This window comes from Mytilus galloprovincialis, chromosome 5, assembly GCF_965363235.1.
Source record: "Mytilus galloprovincialis chromosome 5, xbMytGall1.hap1.1, whole genome shotgun sequence".
In the NCBI taxonomy this organism is placed as follows: Eukaryota; Metazoa; Mollusca; class Bivalvia; order Mytilida; family Mytilidae; genus Mytilus; species Mytilus galloprovincialis.
In genome coordinates, this window is record NC_134842.1 from 25663953 (window position 1) to 25679274 (window position 15322).

Sequence of the window (15322 nt, forward strand, 5' to 3'; positions counted from 1 at the left end):
ATATTTGATATGTTACTTTTTTTTAAATTGAGATGTTCCAGTTTATTTTTTTATGGTCCCGCAACGAAGTTGTTGGTGCCATATAGTTTTTTCCATTGTCCGAAATTCCGAAATTCGGATATTCCGAAATTTCGTCATTCCGTCATTCTGTCATTCCGCAACAAACCATTATACAGAGTTTTTTTCTAAACGCCTTCAGATATTGGGTTGATTTTTGATATGTGAGTTAACCATGATGAGTTACAGATCAAGTATAAGTTTTGTTTTGCTTCGCTAATTTTTTCTGAAAATACAGGCTTTTGACTTTGATAAATTATTGAAAATCATAGTTATACAGATTTTTTTTCTATACCCCTCCAGATTTTGAGCTGATTTTTGATATGTGAGACTACCATCATGTTTGTGTCCACATGTGTTATTGAAATTGCAGATTTTTCAACTTTTTGGGACTGGGCCATTCATGTCGCTTTGACACATCTAGTTTGTACTTGATATTTTTGTGCTTTTTGTACCTGATATGTTCCAGTTTATTTTTTTGTACTTCATATTTTTGTGCTTTTTGTACCTGACTTTTTGACATGTTCCTGGTTTTGTATTTTTTTTTTAATATGTTCATTTATTTTTGTACTTGGCTTTATAAATGTGACTTCTTGAAATATTGTAGAAAACAAAAATCAAATTTGATGTTTCCATCTGACCTTGTATTTACAAGATGTATTTACAAGATGTGAAGAAAAGGAGATGTGGGTTATAGGTCAATGAGACAGTAACCAAAATGATTAAAAGGCATCTATGAATGATCCACCTGCTGTGGCTTAGTATTTTCTCAAACTAACATCAAACTGGATGTCAATGCAAACACCTTAATTCCTTAGTTTGGTGCTGGCCATTTTTTTTCAGAAACTACAGTTGAGAGCAGACATAACTTGTGATAGCACTGGTTAAAGTTCAATAAGAAAATGATATCGCGTCTCCAGTACTGATTATATTTTGTTTTATATTGCACTTGACTAAATAAAATAGAAAAAAATATAACATTGGTAATGCATACAATGAAATAATTGTTTCACATTTAAGAACACTTCATTTATCATTTCTGTTCTCTGCAGTACTTCAATGCATACATGGCAGCACCAGTTGCAGAGTCACAACTATTGCCAAATTCTACTTTCAACTTCCCATAATGCTTTAATACTTCCTGTCTCATGACCTCATTTCTTGAAAGCAAGGATCCTGACCCAATCAACTTGTTTATTCCATTTTTCTCCAAAAATGAAACAGGCATCATATTTGACACATTATCTAATAGGCCACAACATACGGATCTAAATAAAGTTCCTAGATCAAGATTGTCAGCACTGATACCAGTGACAGAAGCTTCTACCTGAGGGTTATGTCTTTCTCCAAAAAGTGTGGGCGTGACTTTCAAAGTTTCTGAATTTGTTTTATTGATAGAAAGGTCTATTAGAGTGTTCCATACTTTATCATCTTCTATATTACAACCTGCAATAACAAACAAGTTTTTATATAAGCCTTAAATAATAAATTATAGCGGTAAACAATGGACCAATTCAGAAATTAAAACTTGGGCCCTATAGTGAGTAAAGTACATTATGCATTCTCCATGTCCTCTATGGAAAATTTTTAAAAATACACAATCATTCACTTCTGTTTTCTCTTTAAACAACTGTACACTAGAAATATAACTGATGTAGGTGTTGGAATTCTTCATAGTTTTGGCATCAATCTTACAAGCACTGTCATAAATTCAATTGAAACTAGATTAATTATAAAGAATATGAATTCCATTTAATTTTTAAACAACTGGTTTACATGATAAGAAAGAATGAGTTCTACTAGCAGTCAATGATTTCAGACAGATTTTCTACCTATTGTCACTTCAAAATATGACTTATATCATACCAAAACATTTCATCCATCCTTGAAGCATGGAAACAAAACTAGCCAATACATTTCCACCATTCAGACTTGCAGCTATTGCTAAGTAACTGTCTTCAAAGTATGGAAAGTACTGTACTGGGCATTTGCTGTCTGCTGTCAAGGGAAGTAACTCCTCATTTCTAACAGGAAAAGCAAGTTGACATGATGTACTGATATTTATTACTGAAAATACACAAAGATACAAAAGTTATAATAAATAACAATATATTGGATGTGGTAAAATTGCCACCACATATGCAGCCTAATAAAAAGACTTTGTGAAAGTCTCAAATCATTTGTTATATAAAGTAAGAAATGTAGAGGAGAAAAGCTTTGGTTTAAAGGAGTAGATTCGATAAGGCCCTAAAATGGCCCCTTTTTTAGCTTAAATTTCAAATTATGATTTATTGACCAATATCACAATGAATCATAGTTAATACAGTGACTAGATAGGAAATAAGACTTTTGTTGAAAATTTACTTACCTGCATTTTTTTTTCATGACGTCACAAATAGTACTCATTTTGATTTTCCACAAAAAAATCAATGAAAATGGGTAAAATTCCATTGATTATTGGACAGGAAACATAGAGCTCAAATGTCAACAAAAAAGATCTTTAAAATAATGTTTGTAAAGACATTTTACATGTCTAACTTGAATATTTAGTTTGTTGACCCCTGCGCTCTATGTTTCCTGGTCCTAAATTTGGTTGAAATCCGCCCTATTTTGTCAAATTTACCCATGTATTTAAAGTGGAAAATGGTGTAGCTTCTAGTATGGTTTAGGTCATACCACTTATGAGGCTTTCAGTTATAGAAAGAACATTTAATTGTGCATTCATGATCCTGGGCTTCATCAAAAATCAAAACATACCACTACTTTTCACAGAATTAAGCTACTCCTGTGAATTATAACTTGAGTCAATAGACTACAAACATGTTAACCAACCTGCATCTTGTTGTGACTTAAAAACAGAATACACAGCACACTGTACATCACCAAGAGCTGCTAGAACAGTTACACCTGGACTGATACCACACCAATCATGTTGTAAAGTGCCTGCTTTATGTCCAGGACAGACAACATACGGTAACAAATCTACATGCAATCCACACTCTGTCAACCTATTAAAATACATTTATAATTTACAGTTTGTTCTATTCTTTAAGGGTCTTGATGGTATCATGGGTATATAGAGAATAATAGGCAAAAGGAAGAAAAAAGGCTTAAAAAAGAATAGAGAAATATTGATAAAAATTACTGTACCGTGTTAAAAAAAAAAATAGGATAGAAATAGACATCTCAATTGAAGTATATACCCACTGTGAAAAGTTCCAAGACATTTCCCTGGTGTTGAAATATCCCCAACTTGCTGCCAACTGTACTGATGTTATTGGTTTATCCAATCCACACAACCCTGCAACCAAGAAATCCATAACTGTACCACTGTTTACAAATCTACACAGAAAGTCTGGGCAATGCTTACTCAACCATAACATTGTGGCACATCCATATCCTGTTGACAGTGGTAGGTGAGAGTCAGGTTTTGGAAGCGATGACAAAAATTCTGAAGAACATCTCTGGTCTTGCCATGTATACAAATTGCTAGTTTCTTTGCTAGAGTTGTCTCCCTCTAAATTTCTAGAAAAATCTCCCTCTATATCATCAAAGAGTGTGTCAAACTTTTGTTTTACTGCTTTTTCTGACCACAACATTACACCATGCATTTGTCCAGTAATGCATATTGTATTGATCAACTGTTTTTGTGCAGCTGGAATTGATTCTAAGCATTGTTTTAATGTTTTTAAGATAATAATTGGATCTTGTTCTGAGCCTTTTGTTCCTATATCACTTTGGATATCTGCATGACTAGGTTTTGATATTGAGTGTAATATTTCCATATTATCTCCCCCAATTAAGCATGTCTTCACTGATGTAGTTCCAAGATCTATGCCCAGGCATAGCTTATTTTCTTTACAATCCATATTGTCATCAAAATGTCTAAACTTATAATATATGACTTTTTTGTATGAAATCTGAAAAAAAAAAATAAAGCATATAAGTATAAATTGAAGCTTCATAACATATTAGTTTGGAAACGACCATTTCACTTTAAAAATTCTATTTATTAATATTAAAAAATAATATTTAATATTAAAAAATAATATTTAATATTAAAAAATAATATTTAATATTAACAAATGATTTGTTAATATTAATAAAAAGGGAATAAATTCCACAACGGCTTGCAATAAAGGAAAAGGTTGTTTTTAATATATCTGTATTTTCTTGTCATGCTTGAACATGCTTTAAAACATTTTTTCTTCATAATTCAGCAATTAATTTTCACCATGAGCATAGTCTATAAAACAATCATGAATACTCTTGGTTTATATATAAGTCTATTAAAAGAATTTCATTCTTTTTTATTAATACATTATATATATATATATATATATATATATATAATTGTGTTTATGCTAATAAATATTGTCTATTGTCTATACTATATATAATCCAATTTATAAAAGAAATCACATTTAAAATGGTAATCACTTTTAAAGTGAGAAATTTAGCAATCATAGATTATCGAGATTATCTCCCATTTTATTCGGTGCAATTTTTAATAACACGCCCATCTCGAGTCCTGAGACTTGCAAACGGGGTTAAAGTATTATTATTAGTTATCATTTTCATGATTGAACCATTTGTCATATGTTCGCAATAATGTGATTTGACACACTTTATGAACACAATGACTTTTAACATGAAATAACTGAAAATTACCTTTTAAATTATCTCCCTGTTCTATTACGATAAGACGTCCTTTACCAAGGAGTAGATAAGGCGCCAGATTTTGAAATTATGTACAAAATAAAATCACAGAAATATTGAACTTCGAGGAAAATTCAAAACGGAAAAACCCTAATCAAATGGCAAAATCAAATGATGAAACACATCAAACGAATGGACAACAACTGTCACATTCCTTATGTAGAAAATGGAGCATTGTCTTTTTGAACCTTGTTTTATAGCTAGCTAAACGCCAGAGGCTCTTACTTGTATGATAGTCGCAGCAAACTCAATTATATTGGCAACGATGTGTGAACAAAACAAACAAACATACTTTAGTAATATGTCAAATTGTTAAATATACAGCAGTTAACATTGTTTTATACTCTTTATACTTGTTTTACGCAAAGTTTGACATCAAGTTGTCTTTTAACTGGATCACTGATTACTCAAATCATATATATATATATATATATATATATATATATATAGCAGATGTAGTCCAATAACATGGCGACAATGCGATTCCCAAAATACTCGGCCGGTTAACATGCATTTCAACTCTTATAAATTGCTGCGAAATGGTTATTCACATTTGTTTTTTTTTTTAATTGCAAATGTAGTGTGTTTGTAACTGTTGTCCAGGGGCGGACCCAGGATTTTGGAAAGGGGGGCGATGTTTTTGGCGAGCGGAGCGAGGCGTAAATTTTTTTAATCTTTTTTACGCTAAAAAACATTAAAAAAAGTGTAATATAAAAAAAAGAAGATGTGGTATGATTGCCAATGCGACAACTCTCCACAAGAGCCCAAAATGACACCGCAAATATCAACTATAGGTCACCTTACGGCCTGCAATAATGAACAAAGCCTAAAACGTAATATGCACTTTTTAAACGGTCCCTGGCGTGGGGCATGTATATTTTATAGTTGCTGTAAAGTGTAAGGGTTGGATATTTTTTATGCTTTGTCTATCATAAAATGATAGCATGGATCCAAAGCTATATGTACTGATATATTTGATGTGGGACTTGTCAGTAAAAAATAGACATAGAAAATTCTCGCCGGTTTGTTGTAAGTTAATTTAACAAAACCTCACATATTTCTTGATGTACACAAGATGTAAGCCGAGCTATTTGAGGAAATTTACAATACGACCGACAAGAGTTGAAAAAGACAAACAAGCAATGTTTATCCAAATGTTTGGTTGATATGTTTCACCCAACAAAATTAAGGAAGTGAGGGGTTCCAAATCAAACCAACGGCTACGAAAGAGTCTGAAATGACAACGAATTTATGAATGACGGTCGACAAATGGACACATAAAGGCTACACCCAGCAGGCAGGTTGCAGTCTGGTCTTGAAAAAAGTATTCAATATATCAGTTCGGCGAAACAAACATTCCGGTCAGACATGTAATTTGTAAACCCTGGTCACTAAAAAATGGACAAGATTATTGTTTTCAATCCAAATACGGCCAGAATTTTTGTTTAAGGCAAAACTCAGAGTCAATTTTTGTTTCCAAATATCTCCAACTGCCTCGAGCTCCTCAAATCAAATGGTTCGAATCTTAGACTTTAAATCAATCTAGGGCTTATACTGACTGGGGATCATTATTCAGCCATGTTATTTTAAAATAGGCTGGGGCGTTTGGGGTCAAACATGTTTTCGTAGGTAAATGATATTGATGTACATGTAGAACTTTTTTTCATGAGAGTGTAATAGTCTATAGAGAATATCACTTTCTGTTTGGTGGAATAAAGAAAAAGAATTCAATTTGTTCATGCTCAATTCTGTGTCGCATTGAAGGTGTCATGATTGTCATCCTCAGCCTAAGCAATGTGTTACTGTAATTTAAATTTCAAAATGACTGAGTGACGTTTTTTCGACGCACTGGTCAACTCCACCATAGCTAATAACATGACTTTGACAATCAGTAAATACCAGCGAAAAATAGCTTTATAAGTAAAGAATTGTCGCATAAAAATTAAATACACGGGAAATGGCAAAGTTCACGAAGTCTAGTCTAATTATTCATTTTACAAAAAAAAAGTCCAAGCAAAGGGGGGCGTACGCCCTCTACGCCCCCTCTGGATCCGCCACTACCATGATTATTTTGTCGGTCTCTCTTCGACTAGAATAAAAGTTTATATTGCTGGTATATTCCGCTTACTTTGTAATAGACATCGTACTTGAAATTGAAATAAGGTAGACCAGTATATACATGATCGTTTAAATAACAAGATTGAAGAAATTGCCTGCCTGAGTGAAATGTCTTTTTTTTTGTATTGTTGTTGGGTTTTTTTTTTTTTTTGCGGTGAAGGTCGCTTCTTGTCTTTACCATTCTGTACGGACATTTGTTTATAATTTTGATTAATTGAATTACATGTTATTAATTAAATGGCTTAGATATGTTACAATTGTCGTAACCACAATCCCGTCCTTGTTTCTTCGAATGAGAGCTACCACATTAGACTTACTACTTTATCTGATCTTATATGAGCACCACTACGGGTGTCACATGTGGTGCATGATCTCCTTACCGTTCTGGAGCACCTGAGATACTTGCGGTTTTAGGGTTGGGTTTGTGTTGCAGTCTTCAGTTTTCTTTTTGTGTTTGTGTATACATTGTTGTTTTGGTCTTTTTCTGTGTTGCCATGTTGTTTTCAATGGTTTTTTTTACTTATGAGTTTGGTATTGATCATTTGGTAACTTTCAAATATATGTTCCAACTGTGGACCTGGATTTGAACGAGACTTACATTTATAATCATCCAGATTTATGGAAGCTTCCCAAAAATATAAATTGCAATTACTTCTATCATCATTTAATATGATACAGCTTACCGTTCCGTTTATTTGAAAAGACTTTTACACTGAGGAGAGTCAAACGGGACACCATACCTGCATCATCATAATTAAATCCTGCTTTATATAGAAGATACGTACAACTGCATGATAATGCACTGTATGCAATAGGCATGATATAGGATCCAGAATCAAGCAACAGTGCTTATTGTAATTGGACTTCAATATAAACGATGACGTAAAACAATATGGTTACTTGAATTCTATATCATTTCTGTTATGTTCTGGTATTATTGCGGGATCGTGACACAATTAAAATACCGTACCTCTTTTCACACTCATATTAATTTTATTTCCATTATAAAGTTTTCATCGGCTTACAATATCTTTCAGGTAAAAATTGTCCTCGACTTCTCAATTGGTTTGCTATCGGAATGTTTAACCTTAAGCAGCTTGATGGGTGCCAGCGTGGAGCGGAAATCGGAATGTTTAACCTTAAGCAGCTTGATGTGTGCCAGCGTGGAGCGGAAATCGTCTACTACTGCAGAACCTTATTTTGTCTTTAGCTAGTTTTATTGGGGTGCATTTTTGTACTTGATATCCGTGAGTTGTGAAATTCTCCCCCCCCCCTCCTAAATAAAAAAAAATGTGTAAAGAAGCAAAAACCCGAAACCGAAAATGATGGATGGACATTAGACTAATGAAAAATCATCAGGGTGAATATAGCAAACTACCTTAAGGGTGGAGAGCTATATTGAAGGCTGTGACCTTTGACCTGCAAGAATGAGAAGGACGACACACACACACCGTGAGGTAAATCTCCTCATTTAGTATATATGTAGTTTATAAATATTCGGCTTTTAGAGCTTCTGATCGATGAAGGTAAAACCAAAAAAGCGCTACGGATGCATGAAATTTAGAATCTGTTGCTTTCATTATGTTTTAATAGCATAATAGGTATTCAGGCAAATGAAATAGGCTCTTCGGTGTTTGTTTGCGTTTAAGGCATTCGAGTCGGTGACATAAAAACCGTAGTTGTATTCATCAGTCGAACGATTGCTCATATTAACCTTACTTCTATTGTTCCTGGAAGTGATACTTAACCATGCTAATGTTTGTTACTTATAATATCAGTTTGAAATTCAGGATTCTTTCCTAAAATCAAATATTTGATAATAGCTGATAGTCACACTATGTATTCTTTATGGTCGGCATTTAGATATAAGAAGATGGGGTATGAGTACCATTGAAACAACTCTTCATCAAAGTCACAATTAGTAAAAGTACATCATTATAGGTCAAACGTATGGTCTTCAACACGGAGCATTGGCTCATACCGTGCAGCAAGCTATAAAGGGCCCCCAAAATGACTAGTGTGAAACCATTCAAACGGAAAACCAAAGTTTCTGCTTGAATGGAGAATTTGGAAAACTATGTTTCACAGTGGTTGATAAATTTAAATTAATAAATAATGTCGTCCTTTCGATTTTATTTTAACGAAGGTATACAAAATGAGACATCATAAAAATTCGCAATCGTCCGATGAATGATAACTGCAATCGTGGCTTTCCTCGGGTGAATCATACACCCTTTTTAATCCATCCTTGGTAGATGATGGAACGGAATCGGCCGAGCTATGACGATTGATGATTATTGATGACTTCAACTTTTAGGAGTCGTCTGCTTCCCGTTTGTTTTTCTTGTTTTCGTCCTCTCTATCCCTGTCGTCCTCTTTGTCGGTATCGTCCGATTTGTCACTATCGTCCGATTTGTCACTATCGTCTGAAATATCTATGTAATTGTTAATCACAGTAGGTAAAGGTGGCAATGAATTTTTACCCAAAAACATTTTATATGTCACAACACCAAAACCAAATCCAATCACAAATACAAAGGTATATCCAAGATAACTTGGTTTGTCATTAGAGCTGCCACCAGCTGTCGACGTTCCTCTGTTTACGATATCGGTTATGTTTCTAATAATATCTAACGTAGTTTGAATCATAATTCATCAATCTAAAATATAAATGAACGAACAGTTATCAGTGTATATAAAGTGCGAATCCAGCTAGTTCATTTTCACTATCATATGCGAGTATGTCTATTGTAGAATAAAGCATCATGGGGAAACTGTATTTGTTAACGTTTCGAAAATACCAAAATAATTGATTTGAAAATAAGTTTCAACATATTGTCATTGTGATAAGTCTTTTTGATGTACAAAAACAGCATTAAAGTTCAAATAAGTGTTATAAAAGCAACATAATATAGCATATCGATTATTGAAATAGATCCATTTTAACTATTGGTGCGATGAATTATCACTATTAGTGCAATCATTTCTGATCGATGTAGAATTTTCGAAGATGCGAGGAATTTTTGTTGTAGATTAATGTGATAAATAGACTTGCAACAAATGAAAAAAAACTTAATTGATGACTTTAGTATTTATGATATTTTCAAATTAAAATACAAACTCCTCATTCATTCTTCATCAAATGTATATAGCTTTTCAAACTTGTAACAAAAACGCTTCTCAAAATGTCATATTGTATTCTTAAAAATTCTTAAAACGTTTGTGGGATACTTGTTTAGACATATTTTGAATTTCCCAATTTACAACATTTGGATCATAACATCTCCCTATTTTCATCTAGGATGAAATAAATTCAATTTGTTTTTATTACATTTACAAGCAAACATGTCTCTCCTTAGTCTTCTTCTTTTACTTATCATATTAAATTTAGGTTGAAAGTCTTTGACATCAACCAAAATGAGGTCACACGAACTTTGCCGGGCGGACATGTACATATTACAATCAATTAATGAACCATAAAATGAGCCATGATCAACTGACAAAGGAGATATATATATATGACGGAAGGAAAATTCGTAACATACGTTCTTGGTTGTATGCACACATGTCTGCTACCTTTTTAAATATGTAAAACTTTATAAGTAAATGACAACCGTCTCCACCGTCGAATTAGACAAAACTAGAGGCTGTCAAAAGCCCGTGCGTTCTGACTCATCTATATATCTACTGTTGTTTTGGAAATCATGTAAAATAAGGTTAAAATCATATGAAAAAGTATAAGATATCCTAATAATGATTGAGGCAAAGTTTGGTTTTATATGAACCAGTATACTATAGTTAGAGATTTTTTAAAAAATGTTGACAAAATTACCAATAAATTGCAGTAAATTACTTTAAAGGACAATTACTCGAATAAGATGATAATTGAAGATTTCGGTAATGTTGACTTATTTGTAGAACTTTCTTTGTTTGATATTTTTGTAATTTAAAGTATATCTCGATCTACATGATCTATAATTATATTCAAGATAATTAACAAAAAATGCAAAAGACTGCGGTCATGAAAGTCTCCCAAAACCGAACACCAATCGAAAAGCCGCAATATAAATATGCTGAAAGAGACGAATTAATAATTGTTTAAAGACAACTTACTGGATAATTTGAAAAATTATGACATCTACCATGTCTACGGTTATGATGTTTACCTTCAAATTGACGTGTAATTTTCATTTTCCCTAAATGTATATACCTACTCTAATAGTGGAGGCTTGACCGCAATCACGTTGTCCGTCTAACTATTTGACGAACACATATCAGACACAATGTTCTGAAAATCTATTTAACAGAACGGCGTAATACTTTGATAGCAGCTTGACAAAGTGGTGTGAAGGAACGTGTGGGTACTTTTCGGATCAGATACTCACTTTTGTTCCTCGTCGATACTTGGAATTTTTCAATGATTTGAATATACTTTCAAAAATTGACTTTTTAGATCTTTCAGCTACGCCAACTTCCTGCTTGTTGGTACTTGGAGTTTCAAGCGGGGATATTTCAAGTACCTATAGTTGTTTTCAACGTCCATTTTTGTTAAATTTCAACCGTGCTAGAATGTGATGACACATCGTGAATATTGGAAAATAAAAACAGATATTTCAAGGCATGTTTGTTTTATAACTAATCTGATGATATAATTCGTCATGTTTCTGTTTTCGTCACGTACACCTATTTTAGTTCTCGTTTCTGAACTTTGCATGCTATCTTCAATAATTTAAATTCGTTTTTAGTGTTTCTCAAAATTCATGTATCTTCAGAATTGTAATTGTGATTATCTTGTCTTTCCTTTTACTGTAATATATGGTTTCTTTCGTTAATGAAATTCAAGTTCTGATTCAGAAATGTTTCACAATTGAAAGTCTCGAAAACCTACCCCCTCCCATATATTCAAATGCACACTGAAAAGTGTATGAACAATTATATCGATATACAGAGATCTGTGTATACATGTCATATGATTGTCAATCAGACAACTACTTGTATACACCAGTAACAAAGCATATGAAGTGGATTCACCGTACAAATTAAACGATCATAATGATTTTGTTATGAAGCTATTTTATATTTTGCTGACGTACGATGGTCGATTATTTTGATGATTTGTCTATACATGTATAATGTATATAGATAATACTATAGTTTTGTTAAAATAAAAACATGTTTATAGAATATAAAAGTAAACTGACAAGTAAATTACCTGCATGTATGACTATTTTCAAGTGTATCCTGTATATTTTATATTTTGCTGACGATGGTCGATTATTTTGTTGATTTGTCTATACATGTATAATGTATAGATAATAATATACTTTTGTTAAAATAGAAACATGTTTATAGAATATAAAAGTAAACTGACAAGTAAATTACCTGCATGTATGACTATTTACAAGTGTATCATGTGTATCCTGTATCTCTACACATTTATTTATACATCTATATTTAACTTCCTTTACGCGGAAAAGGAAATATGAGATGATTGTTATCTGTCTCGATCGTCTAAATTATGTAATAGAGAAAGGATATGTTGGGAAGACACTTATATAATATGAGTTATCAAACAAACAGCACAATGATATTAGTCAGAAAAGTCATATATTAGAGAGGACAATTCAGTGGCGGATCCAGAACTTTTCCTAAAATTGTTAAAAATTGACTATGAAGGGCAATAACTCCTTAAGGGGTCAACCGACCATTTTGGTCATGTTGACTTATTTGTAGATCTTACTTTGCCAAACATTATTACTGTTTATAGTTTATCTCTATTTATAACAGTATTCAAGATAATAACCAAAAAACGGCAAAATGTCCCTTAAAATTACCAAATTTTAAGGGGTAGCAACTCAACAACCGATTGTCTGATTCATCTGAAAATTTTAGGGCAGATAAATCTTGACTTGATAAACAATTTAACCATGTCAGATTTGCTCTAAATGCTTTGGTTTCAGAGTTATGCCAAAATCTACATTTTACCCCTATGTTCTATTTTTAGCAATGGTGGCCATCTTGGTTGGTTGGCCGGGTCACCGGACGCATTTTTTAAACTAGATACCCCAATGATGATTGTGGCCAAGTTTGGTTAAATTTGGCCCAGTAGTTTCAGAGGAGAAGATTTTTGTAAAAGTTAACGACGACGGACGCCAAGTGATGAGAAAAGCTTACTTGGCCCTTTGGACCAGATGAGCTGAAAAGTTTATGAATACTAACATTTTGTTTTTTAGATTTTCTTTATAAATAATATTTTTCAAAATGATACACAGTACTTGAATTTTACCCCCTATGTTATATTATAAGCCTTGGGCCATTCTGGTAGGCCATACAATAAGGCAGCCGATCAGAAGGATTATTGTTGTCAAGTTTGGTTCTATTTGACACAATAATTTCATAGCAGAAGATTGCTGTAAAAGTATATGGATGCCAAGTGATGACAAAAGCTAACGTGTTTTGTTGGTCAGGTGTGATAACAAAAAAAATGACTGCTATATATGGTCATGGCAATATTGTTGCTTAAACTTGTGTTCAACACCAAACATTATTTTCTGTCAGGCCAGTAATCTAACATTGAGATTGCGGATCGAATGATGCTTTTTTGGTTTAACATGTTTAAGTCCAGTTGTCATATATAATAAAGTGCAACCTGATACAACATAATAATGTAAATATGAAACATAGTTTATGTCAGCCAGCCTTCATAGACTTGGGATGCACTCACTGTACTTCTTAAGACTTAGTTCTCATAGTTATCTGTTATAAATATCAAATATCAATTTAAATGTACAATAAATAAGAAGTTATTTTTTTCGCATTAATGTTTGTGTTCTAATATATAGAAATGTTAGTGATACATGTTGACACTATATTAACACCGGCACTAAGTAAAAATTGTAATATCCCCATATCAGACATGTTATAAAAATTACAGTTATATCTCTTTTCATCTATATTTTGAAGTGCACCATGCAGGGACTTGTATATTAATGTTTGTACTGTACTATTTATATAGTTACCATTCATTACAATTAGGTTATGTTACGTCATCTACCGAAGAATTCTATTCAACCCAGCATTTTATTTGTATTAAACTTGAGGACTGAGATCTTTCATATTGTAGGCCCCATGGTAAAGCATGGTAACTAACGTCAACGTTTAGATGAAAATTTACGATAAAAGTGTGCACAGTTTGTGTGTGAGTGTGTGATTTTTTTGTTGTGTTTTTAATGGGAGAGTGTACAGTTAACTATATATAATACATGTTGTTCTGACAGTGGTTGTATTTTGTTGCTGTATAATACATGTATTAAAATAATTTCTTTCTGACATTATTTGGACATAAGTCAGGCTTAAGTTTTCTAGATTGGATTGTTATACATTAGTCATTTTGGGGCTTGCTATATACGCATTTTTTAAATTCTGTACGGTGACATATATTAGCAATTTTTTTTTTTTTTCATTTTGGTCTCCTGTAAACTTGGTCTCATTGGCTATCATTCCATAATTATCCTATTTTTAAATGTATATATTTCACCAATTTTATTGAAAGAAATAAATTATTTGACACAGCATCTCGCATATTTCGGCATACTAGCCTAAGCGGTTGCAGTTCTATCCCTGGTCGGTTCAAACTAACAACTTAAGTATTAGTATTTGCTGCTAAGCACACATGTTTTAGTAGTAAGTGCAAAAACTTATCAGATTAAGAGTCCAAAGAATGTTGCCTGGTATGGAGAACATGTCTTCCTGTCGACTGTTATCTAGTGAGCTAAAAGGTACATAAATCTGGCTCAGGATGTCTGTCTAGTACACAGCAGGGTTTATACCCTGATTTCATCCTAAATATGCATCTAATTTGCCTCCGAATTTTAAACATTCGTCCATCATCTTACTATGATACGTAGTATGTTACTGCAACAACACAAACATGAAAAGACATCATTGAAATTGGAGCCTTCTTTGTTGGCCCCGCTGTCAATAATGTGTGGTAAAAATTTGTATCAAGACATTGGCTTGTCATCTGAAGCTAAGTTTTTGACCGTGACCTTTGACCTAGAAAGTTGTACATACATTATGACACACCATATGGTGTTGGTTAATATACATGTCAAGTATAAACTTTGAAATCATAACGGTTCTCCAGATATAGATTAGGCAAGTTCTTTACCATAGGACATGGGGTTATCAACTCAAACCATAGTTTTTGACTTTGACCTTTGACCGAAGAAGTTGCACATACATTATGACAAATACCTCCGGAGTTGATTAATATACATATGAAGAATAAAAGATTGTCTAGATGAAGAGAGGACATAATCCTCACCATCGATAGGACTTGGGGTTGCCAACTGAAATTTAAGTTTTTGACCTTGATCTTTGAAAGATGAATTTTACATACATCATAACACGTGACCCTCTGGACGCC

General features: G+C 32.8%; 1 protein-coding gene and 2 long non-coding RNA genes across 3 annotated transcripts in view; all 3 read right to left on the reverse strand.

Annotated features, from left to right (window-relative positions):
• The window catches only part of LOC143075489 (uncharacterized), a 391914-nt gene that overhangs the window by 25753 nt on the left and 350839 nt on the right, over positions 1-15322 (reverse strand). The window lies entirely within an intron of this gene.
• LOC143075484 (sedoheptulokinase-like) lies at positions 973-4771 on the reverse strand. The gene is made up of 5 exons (XM_076250917.1): positions 4729-4771; positions 3265-3977; positions 2890-3065; positions 1924-2124; positions 973-1503 (listed from the first exon to the last, which is right to left on the reverse strand). The coding sequence occupies exons 2-5, from the start codon at positions 3924-3926 to the stop codon at positions 1091-1093; spliced, it is 1452 nt and encodes a 483-aa protein (XP_076107032.1). The 5' UTR covers positions 3927-3977; positions 4729-4771; the 3' UTR covers positions 973-1090.
• On the reverse strand, positions 9011-12502 carry LOC143075475 (uncharacterized). The gene is made up of 2 exons (XR_012978327.1): positions 12277-12502; positions 9011-9554 (listed from the first exon to the last, which is right to left on the reverse strand). It is a non-coding gene; the product is annotated as an uncharacterized LOC143075475 (long non-coding RNA).

Excerpts from the sequence above, each read along its gene's own strand:
- LOC143075484 (XM_076250917.1), bottom strand. The coding sequence starts at position 3,926 with ATGGATTGTAAAGAAAATAAGCTATGCCTGGGCATAGATCTTGGAACT. Across the intron at positions 3,066-3,264 it reads ATGTCTTGGAACTTTTCACA|GTTGACAGAGTGTGGATTGC; the intron begins GTGGGTATATAC and ends GTATTTTAATAG. Across the intron at positions 2,125-2,889 it reads TAAGTCACAACAAGATGCAG|TAATAAATATCAGTACATCA; the intron begins GTTGGTTAACAT and ends GTGTATTTTCAG.